This window comes from Aplysia californica, unplaced genomic scaffold (assembly GCF_000002075.1).
Source record: "Aplysia californica isolate F4 #8 unplaced genomic scaffold, AplCal3.0 scaffold00540, whole genome shotgun sequence".
NCBI lineage: Eukaryota > Metazoa > Mollusca > Gastropoda > Aplysiida > Aplysiidae > Aplysia > Aplysia californica.
The window spans coordinates 83731-98390 of record NW_004797810.1 but is presented as its reverse complement, the minus strand read 5'-3'; the positions used below and the strand labels follow the sequence as shown (position 1 = coordinate 98390).

The 14660-nt window shown below is 40.4% G+C and overlaps 1 protein-coding gene across 1 annotated transcript in view; it reads right to left on the bottom strand.

The window, feature by feature from the left end:
- Positions 1–5873: 5873 nt before the first annotated feature.
- The window catches only part of LOC101850747 (hyalin-like), a 34465-nt gene continuing 25678 nt past the window's right edge, over positions 5874–14660 (bottom strand). The window contains exons 8-12 of the mRNA XM_035971931.1: positions 13673–13846; positions 9354–9596; positions 7662–7838; positions 6666–6839; positions 5874–6142 (exon numbers count right to left, since the gene is read on the bottom strand). Coding sequence (XP_035827824.1) covers positions 5889–6142; positions 6666–6839; positions 7662–7838; positions 9354–9596; positions 13673–13846 — 1022 coding nt within the window. The 3' untranslated portion in view covers positions 5874–5888. The remainder of the gene's footprint in view (positions 6143–6665; positions 6840–7661; positions 7839–9353; positions 9597–13672; positions 13847–14660) is intronic.

Here is a 14660-nt window from a genome sequence, read left to right as displayed (position 1 = left end):
CCCAAAAAAAAAAAAATTTACATTATGTAGCACCATTTTTTTTAGACTGTCAGCCCTGAAACTAAATTAATTTGTCCATGCTATGACTGCTGCCCTGTGGGACTGCCACACATCAAGTATGATGTGTACACTGTACATATGCTCTATTGAGAAAGGTCCTATAATTCCAAAAACTCATGAAACCTGTCTAACAAAAACAAGTTGTTCCCTTACAGTTAACCTAGGAAATGCTGCTCCAATTAAATCTTTTATCAAAATTTATGACTATTCTCTCACTGGCTACCCAATCACTCATCCCAGTCAATGGCCATGCACTTTCTGTTGCCATTCCCCCAGCTATAAGATTTTACTTTTAGAACCACAAGGGGCAAAATATGTAAGCCATCCAAGTTGTCTTTATTTAATTCGTTTATGCAACAGACAATGACATTAAATGTTACATTATATCATAACTGTTCCACTCCCTCTAAGAAACAAAGGCCTTAATAAAATGAAGCAGTAAGTTGAGAAGAGTCCAGTCATAGAAGATGACTTAATTACAGGATCAACAATAACAACATTTCTCCAGAGTGTATGTACATGAAAAGTAAATTTCTGACACACCCATCAACATAAAAAAGTTTTTGAGGAAGCAGGTTGTTTCAACCAGGGGGGCGGTGGCTAGAGTTTGGGGGGCGCTGTGGCGAAACTGGGCGATTGGGGGGCGCTGGTGGGCGCTAAGGGGTCGGTGTGAAATTTTCATGACATGCAACATTAAACATGATGTAGGGAAAAAAGCCACATAAAAAACAAAAACAAAAATAGATAGTTTAGGCATAGTTTACAAAACTACTTATAACTAAGGACTTTCTTTCACTGTCCGCTAATCCCATATAAAGAAAATTCGTCAACACAAATCTGACAAAGATCTGGCATACTTCAAAACTCTAAAGATCAATTTTCAGAAATGAAAATCAGTTAATCCGATGTTTGCAGCCAACGTCGATCAAGCTGATGAAGGCTTACGAGCAACACATAATTTATCTCAGCTAGTTACAAAGGCAGGCAAACACCATGCTATTGGTGAGGATCTCATATTGCCTGCGATAAGAGAGGTGGTCAGCACAGTCCTGCAACGTGCCCCGGTGCCTGTGTTGAAAGTTCTCCCACTAAGTGACAATACCATTCAAAGACGTATTGATGAGATGTCAGCAAATGTTGAGGAATCACAGTGCAACATGCTGAAAGGACGTGAGCTCAGCCTTTAATTGGATATCAGTTCATAGAGGGTAAGGAAATAATGCAAGAATTGTTATTTGCGAAAATGTTGGAAACAGATACCAAAGGCGAGTCCATTTTCAAATTGGTCCAACAATTTTTCGAGGAGAAACAGATCCCTCTGACCAATACAGTTGCCTGTGCAACAGAAAAGACACCGTCGATGGCAGGTCGGAAACGTGGATTTATGAACTTCTTGAAGAAATCAGTCCATGGAGTATTTACTGTTTACTGTGTCATTCACAGACATAATTTGGTGGCAAAAAAATTGTTCAAAAAGCCGTACCAGTCATTCTGGTTGAAAACTATTGTGCAAGACAAATGCCCCTTAAAGTGGGAAAAGATCAAGTTGTTGTTCATCTCTTTTCCCGCCTCCTATCTAGTAGAAAGGGGATTCAGTGCAGTGACAAGTTTGCTGACGAATCGTAGAGATTTGCGCCTGCTACTGACCAATCTGAAACCTGATGTTGATAAGTTGGTTCCGTCTTAGCATGTCTATCCTTCCCATTAGGGTAGTTTCAATAACTCATTTGCGCATGCTTACTCCGTAGTTTACCCTTACTTGATATCTCAATGTGTCTTTTCTTTTCTTCCTTTTTTTTAAAGCAAAACATTCACTTGTTTAACAGAGTTTTTTATGTGCACGTGCTGCCACTGCTGATGAAACATGATGATGATGATGATGATGATGATGATGATGATGATGATGATGATGATGATACATGATGATGACGATGATGATGATGATGATGATGATGATGATGATGATAGATGATGTTGACGATGATGGTGATAATTGCAGACTAAGATTCATGCATACTTTTTCTTTCGTGTGGTTTCTCACATTTGAACAACTTAATAATATTTTTATTTTCTACAATGGAGATATTTGATACAAATCTCAGGCCACTACACTGCAGCACGTTGATGGGAGAAAAGTTTCATAAAGATAATGTCAATCTGTTTTCAAACCAATGATCATGGGCGTTTTTATTTATTTGTTATTTTTTGGTGTTTTGCTTCTGTAAATGTGATAATACATTTTTTATTTTTATTGATGTTAATAACACTGGTCGTTTAGTACCGATGACAATTATATGCATAAAATGACAGTATTTTGCTCTCAATGCCCTTACATAAGATTGAAGAAAAATGTGCTTTATTATCTCTCGTTCACGCTTAATTTAGGACTGTAAAGATGGTGATTTGTGACCCAACTAATATTCAGAACTAAAATATTAGAATTTAGGCACGTTACTTTCTACCCTGCTGTTTGAGCTCTCTCTTTATTTATGATTGTTATTATATTATGCATGTCGTTATGTCAGATTGATGGCTGGGGCGGAGTAGGGGGCGCTGGGACTCGGCTGGGTGAAAAAGGGGGCGGTGGGCGAAAAACGTTTGAAAACCACTGGCTTAAACTATAGGTAAGGGTCACTTTTTATTAGAATATGCCTGAAAAAAAACATTCTTTATGGAGCACTTTCAGTTTTGGGGCGACTTCAGGTGCTTTATTTGTTCATTTTTTAGTGTATTTTCCCCTTAAAAGACCTTTGAGGGCAAGGACCTCCTTTGCGATACTAATCCCAGTAGAAAAATTGAACTCGAAAAGAGTTCCCTACATGGGAATCAAAGTCATATAATATAGATTGTAAAGAACATAGAGCTTACTGCTGAGAGGGAATTGTGCTAAACAAATGTGACCTTCGTGGTCAAAATCAGTCATATGAAGGAAATTTCAAAACATAGTTAACATAATTTCCCAAAACTATCACCATTTCATTACAATTTGGTAAAAAAATGAAGTAAATAAGACAATATTTGACAAAAATATAAAACTTTTAAGTGTGCAATGTGCAATGAAACACGAAAAGGAGAAAACTGGCTCCGAAGTTGAGCAATATGTTTCCATAGCAACTGGGGTCTTAGAATTGAGATAGACTTGAAATATGGCAGTTATCTTGGCTATGCCACTACAAGGTAACACACAGAAGTAGAAAACTATTCATTCACAGAAAAAAAAAAGCTTATGGACAAACCAACTTTAACGAGAATGGTCTTCACGTCAAATGCAACAACGGGTTAGCATTGTAGGCCCCACTAGGTACCAGAAACTAAACTTTTAGTAGCTGTATGTCAAATTTATCTGTTCCATATGAAAGGCCTGTGTCTCCTGTGAATTTTGGAACCATACGTTTACCTCTCAGTCAAATTTTAAGAAAATGGCAGCTGTTTAAATTTAATATATAATCGAATATTGCTAAAATTGCTAAGTGGCTGCAACCCCATGTTTGACAGATAATCCAACAGAGTACCAAGTGCACCAAACATCTCCACAATAACAGAATACAATCAATATAACATAGAAAAGGAGCCAAATTTTTTTCGTGACTATGAGATTATTACATTTCAGTATTTTATTGCCTCAAACACGATGATCTGCCGTTATTTAAATAAAAACACAGTGCATTGTCCCGGCCAGCACCACCAGCCCTGGCGGCGAACGAGTCGGCTCAATACTGTAGTGTACCAAAGATAGTACATAATAAGATGGGCCACTCAGCCAAAAAAGTGTCCGCCGGAAGTCCGCTCTTTGCTTTAGATGGCGCTGCAGTCTGTTTTGAAGCTCTCTTTCGTTTTTCCAGAAGATGAATAGGAATCACAGAATTCTATGAATTCGTTCAGTGCTGAGTTTTAGTTTTTTAAAATTTTAATGACCTCTCGCCTTTCATTCTAAAGTCAAATTAAATGAAGAAAACAATCACCCTTTCCTCCGGAAGAGGTTTTTTTGTCAGCGTAATCATTTTAAAAAAGCGTTCTTCTGAAATTTATTTTAAAAACTTGCTACTTTCACTTTGATTTTTAAAACTCAAGTAGGGTAACTCTGTTCGCAAAGGGTGCGCATTTGCGAAGAGGGCGCCACCGAATTTTGAGGACACTTTTTTAATTGGCTCAAAGAGAGAAGTGTCCCCTCTTGTTATGTAGACTCATTGAGTGTACTGAGTTCTACCGGTAGTTTCGCAGAAGGCAAAAAATAATGACCACAAGAAACCAGGCTCAAAGCTGTATGTAGTTCTCCGACAAAATGGAAAGACATGCAAACATTCGAATGCATGGGTGTAAATTTTGAACCAGCCGACCTCGCATTCCGACCGCGAAGGGCTCCCTTTTCTATGTCAATTCTCCAGCCCCAAATAGTCGGATATATACAAACAACTTACACTATTGTAATGAAGAATATCTGAGCCTTTTCAAAGTGTTCAGCATTTGGTGTTTTATAGTAAAAGAGCAAAGAAACAGAGATCTGAAAACCATGCGCTCGGAAGGCAACCAGTCGGCTTTCGTGCCGTGTTTACGCTACCTAATTATACGTTTGCAATAGCACCATGAACACACAAGAGCACACACACACACACACAAGCACGCACACACACACATACATACACACGCATACAAACACACCAACACACGTACACACACACACATGCACATAGACGCCTCCCTGTCCTCTTGGTAAGGAGTCCGCTTTGAGAGATCTAGAGGAGGGTTAATCAATCTTTTAAAAGCACTAAAACACAATAAAAACGAATTTTTAAAGTCAATCCAAGTGTAAAACTGAAAGATCAACAGCTAGAAGGGCACGCCCACACAGTCAGCTGTTTACGTAAACAGGCTTGGAGTGAGCTAGAAGTTAACGCTTTTACTCCGTTTTACCAATCAGTTGCCTACATTTCAGACTATTCAAGTTCGAAAAGGGCTCAAAATCTAAAAATAGTTGCGAATGAAGAACGTTGAAGCAAAGGTGCTCATGAGGTAATGGTGGTCATAAGGTAATGGTTCTCACAGCTACACACTAGCAAATGTCCAAATTCCTTTATCTCGTCACCCAATCCCACAACAAACCACACACACCTCCAAAATAAATCAGAATAAAATATTTATAGTCGATTATAGTTGTTTATTTTTATCTTAAATGAAGCAGAAGACATCAAACTTTCAATATATCCAAAAAAACAAAAAATTTCATGGAAAGTCACTTTTTTGCCTTTCGAGCCTCGTTGCTGATAATAGCACACAGCGTCTTACGACTGATATAAGATACTAATGTTTTTTAATGTTTGTGAATGCATCTTGTCGTTTTTTTCAAGATTATAAACAAAAGTGTTTTTTTTTCAATATCGGATGTTATGATCCAAATGTACAAATTTTGTGGGATATATGTAAATAACTGCAAATTTTTCAATATTTTTCAGTTCTTTATTCATTTATGGTTATTTTGATGTATCATTTTGACTAGGTGCAAACATATTTTTTAAGTTTAACCAAAGAAAACTAATTTTTTTTTTTCAACTTTTATCTGCATCCAAACAAAACTGTGTTGCATAATCGCCTGTTACAGGAACCAAAGTTGAATTTTACACAAATAAACATTACAGGTGTATTCTATAAATAATAATTAAAATTTTGGTGTATAATAAATATGTTGATGTTTATTTGAATTTGTGGCCCCAAAGACCTTTAAACTGCACACTAGTCATCATCTAATTTCGCCGTCCCGAGAAAAATGTATCCACAAGCCCAATATAATAAGTAGCGAATGAGTTAATGAATAGTGCAAACACAAACAAAAGCTACTCACGATTAACAGTAACAGGAAATGTGCATGTTCCAACGTTTCCTGAGGTGTCTTTTGTTGTGACAGAGACATTTGTGAGTCCGATATCAAAGCGAGAGCCTGGGGCAGGATCTCCTACAACTACCACTGCTTCATTTGAGTTGTCTGCAGCTTGTGGCAAAGTATAGTGCACGTAGGTGTCTGTGTTCAGAGCTTCAGCATATCTCATTATCCCTGGGCAACCACTGGTAAAAGAGGGCGGCTCAACATCTGCCATTGGAGATGACACAACATTGAAAAAAATTTTTAATCTGGTTTGGAGCAGCAGGGTCTCTTTAGGCACACTGAGAGTGGATAGAAAAGCTAATTAGTGTCCTCCATGTCAGATAGAAAATATGATATTAGATAAAACAAGATAAGAATTAATAAACCTATTAATCATCTTTGGAAAGAAATCGACATTGGTAGATACAATATTATATTCATTCTTTTTCGACACAGATAGTCATCTGCACTACAAAGAATGGTCCAAACAAAGGCGATATTTACTGACAGTTTTAAGGTCAATGGAACTAGTACCCCTAGTGGGTGTTCATTGAAACCCCAATATCCCATTTCAAAAGAAAGCCTCAGAGCCCAAGCATATCTTTTTCAGAAAATCAACTTAGAAAAGAAAATGCATACAAATACAAGTTCACTAGAAAGTGAACCGTGTTTTATGTAACTATTCTCTACTTCTCTCAACAATTTTATCAAGTGTTTAGACATGAGAACTTCCCATCAATGCTCCTACCTGTGCAGTTCCCAGGCTGTGTCCACAGTAAAGTGACTTGGCAAGAGACGGCCACCGGTTTATTGGCCTGATATCCAGAGTCACACCTTAGGGTGCATATGTCCTCGTATTCATCTCCATTCGGGCAATCGAAATTTCCTCTGTCAACACTTGGAGTTTGACCACAACGGCCTCCTTTGAAAAACAATAAGGTAGACTCGTAAGTGGAAGCCTGTTTGTTTGAGAATGACTGAACAGATTCCTGTTTCCAAAAGAATGAAGAAGTCTTCGGTTCTTTTGTATTTAACAAAAGATTATCATTTTGCTCCCTTTTAAACGTTTAAACATATGAAAAATACTTGCTACACAGATTTGAAAAATACCAAAATACCATTTCTGGACTTACAAGCCCACTGTATCAAAATCTAAATTGAACGCAATTTGCATGATCTCTACCAAATGTTCTTGAGACACTTAATGTCCATTATCCATACTTCTTACAAATTGTGAACGGACAGTTATCAAACTGTAACCAACATTCAAATAAATTCTAAATACTGCCATGAAAGACCTTCCTGTAGCTTTCAAATAAATATTAGCGTTTAGCCTGGCCATCTTTGGACTAAAAGCTTAAGTATTTAGTCTTAAGTTATAAATGTAGGAAGGAAGATATACCTATAATTTTGTAGCCCTATGGCCCTAAGTGCATGCCTGATAGTGCAGTAACTTTACCCTACAGTGAATCAAACGTATGCTTGGGCATCAAGTAGGGACAGGCAGATCTAGCAATTGGCAAGAAGAAACTCAAGAGCACAGAAGGCACAGGGGACCAGGGCCCAAAGGTTGAAAGTGGAACCTGCAAAAACTTCTGGAGTACCACAGTAGAACATCAACATAAACTAAGAGCAAATTTTACCTTGGGGCAGGTCCAAACCAAAACCAAAACCCGCTCCTAATCAAAAGGAAAATCCATATCTTGAGAAAGCAATAACAATAAGACTTCCACCTGGGGCTCACTTTTGCAAAATGATTGAGCATCACTCCATGTCCTGGAGTCCAGACAGGTGCGCTGTGCCACCCCTGACAACTGGAACCCCTGAGAGCAGGAAATGGAGCAGTCGGAACCTACGGCCGAACCGTGGGAGCAGCTCACACTGCCAAAGTCAGGTGCCGGTAGGACATCACAGTACTTCACTGGGGAGGGGATGAGAACCAGTTCAAACGTTATTTTAGTTTGTTTCATTAAGAGGAAGCTGAGGGGCTAATTTAATGGGAAGGCCTCTATGAACCTTTTAAGGGATTAACATCATAAACTGTCATTTTTCATATAAATGTAGGCCTATACAGGATAAGGTACGACTTCTATGTTTGAGGTTTTCAACTGTATTACACCTAGGTCAAGAAAAAAGAATATAAGTATCAAATAAGATAAGTAGCTGTGGAATTTTTGTTTTAAAAGGTGGTTAAAGAGAAAGTATGCTTCAGCTTTCTTCTTCTTCTTCCTCGTTCTCGATATGCTTCAGCAACTCCTGTTTAATTGTTGACTACTGTCATCATGAGCGACAACACAAAAAGAGTTAAGCATTCTATTTTAGAACAACACAGTTTCAGGAAAGTGGCTGATAGGTTCCACAGAAGCATGACTGTATCATCTTTTAACATAAATAAAATTAAAGTGGTTTTAGTGATTGTCTGTTTTGGCATGGCTGAATTTCACATGAAATATATTATGATAAGCTTTTGAAATTCAAAATTGGATTTTGCTTCTTGAAAAACAAAGAAAGGAAAAAAAAGTATCATTGCTAACAGCAGAGAAAACCAAAGGAACCATTTTTACTGTCACTTTAAAAAACCAACAAATTATTAAATGGGATTTTTTTTGTATGGTACAAGTGACTTCATTCTCCCTTAAACCATGTAAAATTCTGATTTCGAACCATCCCTCAAAAGCAGAGCGTATACAAACGAGTCATCCTCCAGCAGCTGATTGGCTTGTGAGCTCAGGTTTTAAAAAATCTTTTTTAATGACAGTGAAATGATAAACCAAGTTCAAAAACCGGGTGTCACTCAAGGACAACAGCATGTTTGTAAAGTTGTCCAAATTGGTATAAAATATGGTGAATAAAACGACGTAGAAGCAACCTCTGAATTATTGTATCTTATGTAAACCTGACACTACCATTTTAATTATGTCTATAAAAATAGTATTTTCCTTCTTTTTTTTCTTCTATTTCTGCCAATTTTATACTGCAATGTTTTTAACTTTCGCCATGTGTTTTGTCACCAAGTTGTTACGTACACGTTGAAATTGTTAAGAATACGTTTCTCTGATAAACATAATCATAAACATTTATAGTAGCCCGTGTGGTGAATGGTAGATCCATTGATTCACAGTGGCTCACAATACCAAACACAAGTTGGTAGTCCTTCGTTGCCGAAGATGACGATGAATCCTGCAGCTCATCTGTGGACGAGCATGTGGCTGTGCAATCCGATCCTGGATGAACAATGTCTGTTGCAGTGGGGACACTGGAATGTCGTGGTTGTGGTGGTTGGTTTACGTCTCCTCTCTCTTCTGATAGTCAGCTTCTCCCTGTAGTTTGTATCGCTGTTTCTGCTGGCAATACGGACGGCCCTGTGCCAAAACACATACTACAAACACAAAATAGGTGCTGAGCTTTAAGACTTGGTCTTCCTGCGTCAACCTACCCTTGACAGTTACAGGCGTTTCGCAAGTATACTCGTTGCCAGAGGAATCAGTGGAGGAAAATGTCACAATAGTGTCGCCCACGGGAAACTCATCCCCCGACTGATGGTCACTGCTGACCACGACAGTCTCCCCAGAGTTGTCAGAGGCCACAGGTACTGTCCAGGTGACCTGCTTTGGCTGTTTCTTTGGCTCAGAGTACAAAGAGATGACAGCCGGGCAAGTGAAATCTGGAGGGTCCACATCTGAAAGAAAACGGATTTATCACAATTAATGCCAGCTGGCCATAATTACACCGGAATAGGATTTCACCCCCCTCCCCAACTAAGATAGTAAAAGAAGCTAAGAATAGATCCCAGACAATACATATGGAAAACAGCTGGCAACAAAATGTAAAGAAGACTCCAGAGAGTTTTACAAGAGCGTGAAAAGCATGAGGATGCGAGAAGAACCATTCAACCCCACTGAAATAGTCAACGATGAGAACGGAAATCCTATTTTTAGTAAGCCAAAGATTAAAGAACGATGAGAACGCTATTTCCAGGAGCTGCTGGATCGTACAGGAGAAACAACACCAAAAGAAACTACTCCAGAACCATCACTACTGTTCAGTGAAACCCAACATGTTATAAAGTTGTTGTTGTTGTTGTTGTTTTCAAATCCCATTAGCTGCGAGCTTTTCGCTCTTGGCAGCGCAATGCCTCCCTCAAGTAACCACATGTCCTTGTCATCTGGTCAGCGCCAGAGTAGAGCAGGCTTTGTAAGTCTGTAGGTGTGTGTAGGAGCCTGCGTCGAAGAACTGCCAGGTTTGGGCAGTGGAGGAGAAGATGTTCAACGGTCTCCTCGTGGTAGTCACAGTGTCTGCAATGGGATTCCCACATGGGGTTAATTCTATTTATGTGCTTGTTGGTGTGTAAGTGTCCTGTGCGCGCTCTGAAGATCAAAGTCTGATCAGCTCTACATAAGAGATTCGATGGGTCTATGGGGTTGGGTTTGTCCATGTACCCGAAGAGAGATCTACCTGTTTCTGCGTTGGCCCATCTGTTTAGCCACTCGTCTCTGCTATTGGCTAGGATGATCCCTCTGCAGGCCTGTAAAGAGGCGACTGTGTCTGTCTGGGGCAGGCTTGCTCCAGTCTTTGATAGTTGGTCTGCAGTCTCATTCCCTGGTACTCCAGAATGGCCAGGCACCCTCTGCAGTGTGACCCGGACGCCATAGATAGTGCCCATCTGTTTTACAAGGCTGAGAATGTTCCTGTCACCTCTGTAGTCTCCTCCTCCCTCGACGGCTTGGAGTACTGACATTGAGTCAGAGAAGACAACAACATCCCCAGGTGTTACTGCGTCTTCAAAAAAGTCTTGGATGATCTGCTCCAGGGTCTTTACTATGGCAACTTTCTCTGCGTCATAGTTGGAGCTGTATGTTCCACATGGGCCAAATAGTTGGGTCTGCTTCTTCTCTTCAAGGTTGTTTCGATATCTGATGATGGATCGGTATCCAGCATTTGGTGTAGCGTTTGTTGCTGATCCATCTGTGTATGCATGAATAGGGGTTTCAGCATACGAGTCCACTGTCTCTAGGGCACTAGTTCTTAGGATTTCTTCTGGTGTGGTCTTGTCACAAGAAGGTCTAGAAGTCTCGTCCTTATTGTGATTTCTGGTGCTTGCCAATAAGGAGGTTCGCTGCTGATGTTGGTGATTGGTTCTCTGTTCTCAGGTGGGTCAAACTTCAATAGTTTTGTTGCTTCTCGCATGAATGAAGTTTTCTGGATGCGTGTTCTTGGTTCCCACTCATCTGTCATTTTTCTGTTTTCGTTCGTGTCTTCTAGTCGCACAAATCTTTCGTAGGTTTCGAGTGTAGCACTCTTTCTTCTGAGGTCCAGTGGTTCTATGTTGGTGTGGATTTCGCAGGCGCTAGTAGGCGTGGTCTTCATCGCACCAGAAACAAATCTGAGTGCTTGGTTCTGTACTCTGTCAAGGTGTGCCAGGGAGCTTTGGCTGGCTATGGATTGTAGTGGTAGGGAGTAGTCAATCACAGATCTGATATACCCTATATAAAGTTGTCAGAGGGTTGCTTTGTCAGCTCCCCAGTTGAGTGATGAAAGGTGTTTCAGAAGGTTTAGTCTGGAGGTGGCTTTCTTGGTCAGCTCCCCTTAGTGCTCTTTGAGAGACAGCTTTCGGTCCAGTTGTACACCAAGGTACTTGGGATAGTCCTCATGTTTGATGTTGGTTCTATTTATCTTAAGGTTTACCTGACCTGCTGTAACCTTGTTTTTGAGGTTAAATAGTCCAAAAACAGTCTTGTCTGTGTTGATCTCCATCTTCCATAGCTGGCAGTAGGACGAGATAGTAGTCAGGTCTGCGTTGATGGCTTGGTTCAGTGCTCTCATATCACTTCCTTTGCTCCAGATGAGCAAGTCGTCAGCGTAGAGTGCATTCTGACAGGAGATGACATCTGGCAGGTCGTTCATAAACAACAGGAAGAGGGTACAGCTGAGTGCTGACCCCAGTGGAAGGCCTTCCTCGAGTGTCCTCTGTGAAGAAATCTTGCTGTCACATGATGTCTGGATAGTTCTGCAAGGCAGAAAGTTCTTGATCCAGCTGTACACCCTTCCTGCTATCCCAAGCTTTTGCATTTTAAAGAACAGTCCCTGTCTCCACACACAGTCGTACGCCTGCCTCAGGTCGATGAAGACAGCCACAACATTGTCTTTATCTTGAAAGGCATCGCTGGTCTTCTGGGCAAATCTGATGAGGTGATCCATAGTTCTTTTACCTTTCCTGAATCCTGCCTGTGATGTGCTGATTGTGCCGGACATGTTATAAAGAAAAATCCCACAAAAAAGCGCTAGGCATCGATAACATCACATCAGAAGAGAACAAGCTAAGCGGCCATATCGGTGAACTCTTGCCATGGAGGATATTCAACCTGGCCTGGGCGACAAAAACAACACCTGATGACTGACAACGAGCTGTCATTGTACCCATTTGGAAAATGAAAGGTAACAAAAGAGACTGCAGACCCTACAGAGGAATATCCATTCTCAGCCTTGTGTGGAAAATGTTTTCCAAGATACTGGAAATGAGAATGAGACCAATTGTAGAGACTCAACTCAATGAATCACAGTTCGGCTTCAGAAAAAGCAGGGGCTGTACTGACGCTATTTTCGCCTTCAGACAGTTATGTGAGACTGCCACAGCACATGACAAAGACCTCAATATCGTCTTCGTGGATCAGGAAAAGGCGTTCAACCGGGTAGATAGATGTCAACTTTGGGAAGTCTTAGAGGAATATGGTGTAAGAGGACAATTGCTGGAGAATATCATGGCACTTTATAAAAACAGCCTGTGTGCTGTAAGACCAACAGAAGGACTATCGGAATGGTTCCCCATCAGGTCTGGGATGAGACAAGGGTGTGTTCTCTCTCCGCTTCTCTTCATCACTTACAGGGATAAGATCACGAAAGCAGCAAATGACAACATCACTGAACTGAACAAGCTTTATTTGCTGATGACCAGAGTATATTAAATACAGATGAAGAGGAATTACAAAAGCACACCACAAAACTAAATGAGGAATGTACACACCTGAACATGAAAATCTCCATCTCAAAAACAGAAGTTATGAAGGTCAGCAGAAACTCAGGGAAACTCAACATTCTTATTGATGGAACACAACTCCAACAAATAGAGGAATTTAAATATTTAGGGAGCATCTTCACACAAGATGGGCGTATGGACAAAGAAATAGAAACAAGAACTATGAAGGCAAATGCAGTGACCTACCAGCTAGCACCCCTGCTCATTAACATACCAGTGCCAAACATGGTCTCTAAACAAGGCACAAGAAAGAAAAATCAGTGCATATGGAATTATGTGTCTCTGCAAAACCATCAATGCCACCAGAACAGATCGCATAAGAAACGAAACCATACGTCAACAAACTGGAATATCACCAGTAATAAAATTTATACTGTGTCAAAGAGTCAAATGGTTTGGACATCTAACCAAAATGCCCCAGAAACAACTAGCAGCTAGAGCTTACAACACCCAAGAATCCGGCTTCAAATCAAGAGGAAGACCAAGAAAGACCTGGCTGGATGGGGTTAAAAAGGTCCGGGAACAGCATAACATATCTGTCACAGACGCTACAAACATAGCACAAGACCAAAACTTGCACCTCCTCTCAACATCCTAAGGATACAAGAGGAAGGAAAAAGTAAAAGTAAGTAAGTACTATTTTAAGAGTCTAGGATAGTGCTCATAAGCAAAAACCCCCACAAAAAACAACAACAACAAAATGGTGGGCATGGGCTTCATACCTTTACATCTGCCAGGAGAAGTCCACTTCTTGTCAGACTTACACTCCACATCTGCATTACCTTCTACAACATAGCCAGAGTCACAGCTCAAAGGGCATTTGGACCCTGTAGATGTTTTATCACAAGGCTCAAACTTTCCATGATCAACTGATGGCGGTGACGGACAGACAATTTCTGAAAAGAAAAACAAAGTAGCCTAAGTAATGAGTGAACGAGGCATACCCTCATAAAAACATGAAATTTACAAAGCTCAGAAGAAAGGCCATTCAAAAATTGAAGTGCTTTACATTAAAGTTGTAATAGGGCCTATAATTGTTTTGCTGATTGAAATTGCATGGATGTGGCCAAATGCAAACTGCCATGACAAGCTGCATCTCTGCGACATCAATTTCAGAACAGGATCGGGACTTTTTAATGCTTGATTTTTAGATGCACAGATCGAGGCCCTGCATCAATCTCCCAACTCACATGGTAAATTTTTACTTTCACTCCCGCACACACATGCACTGCTTCGGGGGTCAAACTGCAGTACAGCCAAACCTGTGTAAGACGGCCACCCATTGTCAAGGAGAAAAGTGACCGTATAAGACAGGTGGCCATCTTAGGCAGGACTGGTCAAGATAAAGAAAACAAACCATTCCCATCTGAGGCCCCAATCGAAAGAAGCCCCATTATGTTGTCTTTGTTGGTGTTGTTGTTGGTTTGTATTTCGTTTGTAATTTTTATTTTGTCGCTGATTTTGCACAAGGGTGACAATAAAACGAAATGTATAAGACAATGAAGACCGAGTGCCATGTTAAAGCTAACACACGGTTCGCAACCACTCGGAGAACGAGCGACGCTTCTGTAACAAGTTCATGTTGACGTCCTTTGTTACTTTGTTACAGACTGGGTACACAGTGACCACTCATCTCACTTACGATTTGTGTCTGAGTTCTGGGCGGGGCTTATGGGTTATGAGGGATCACACGCTTACCTCACCAGCAGC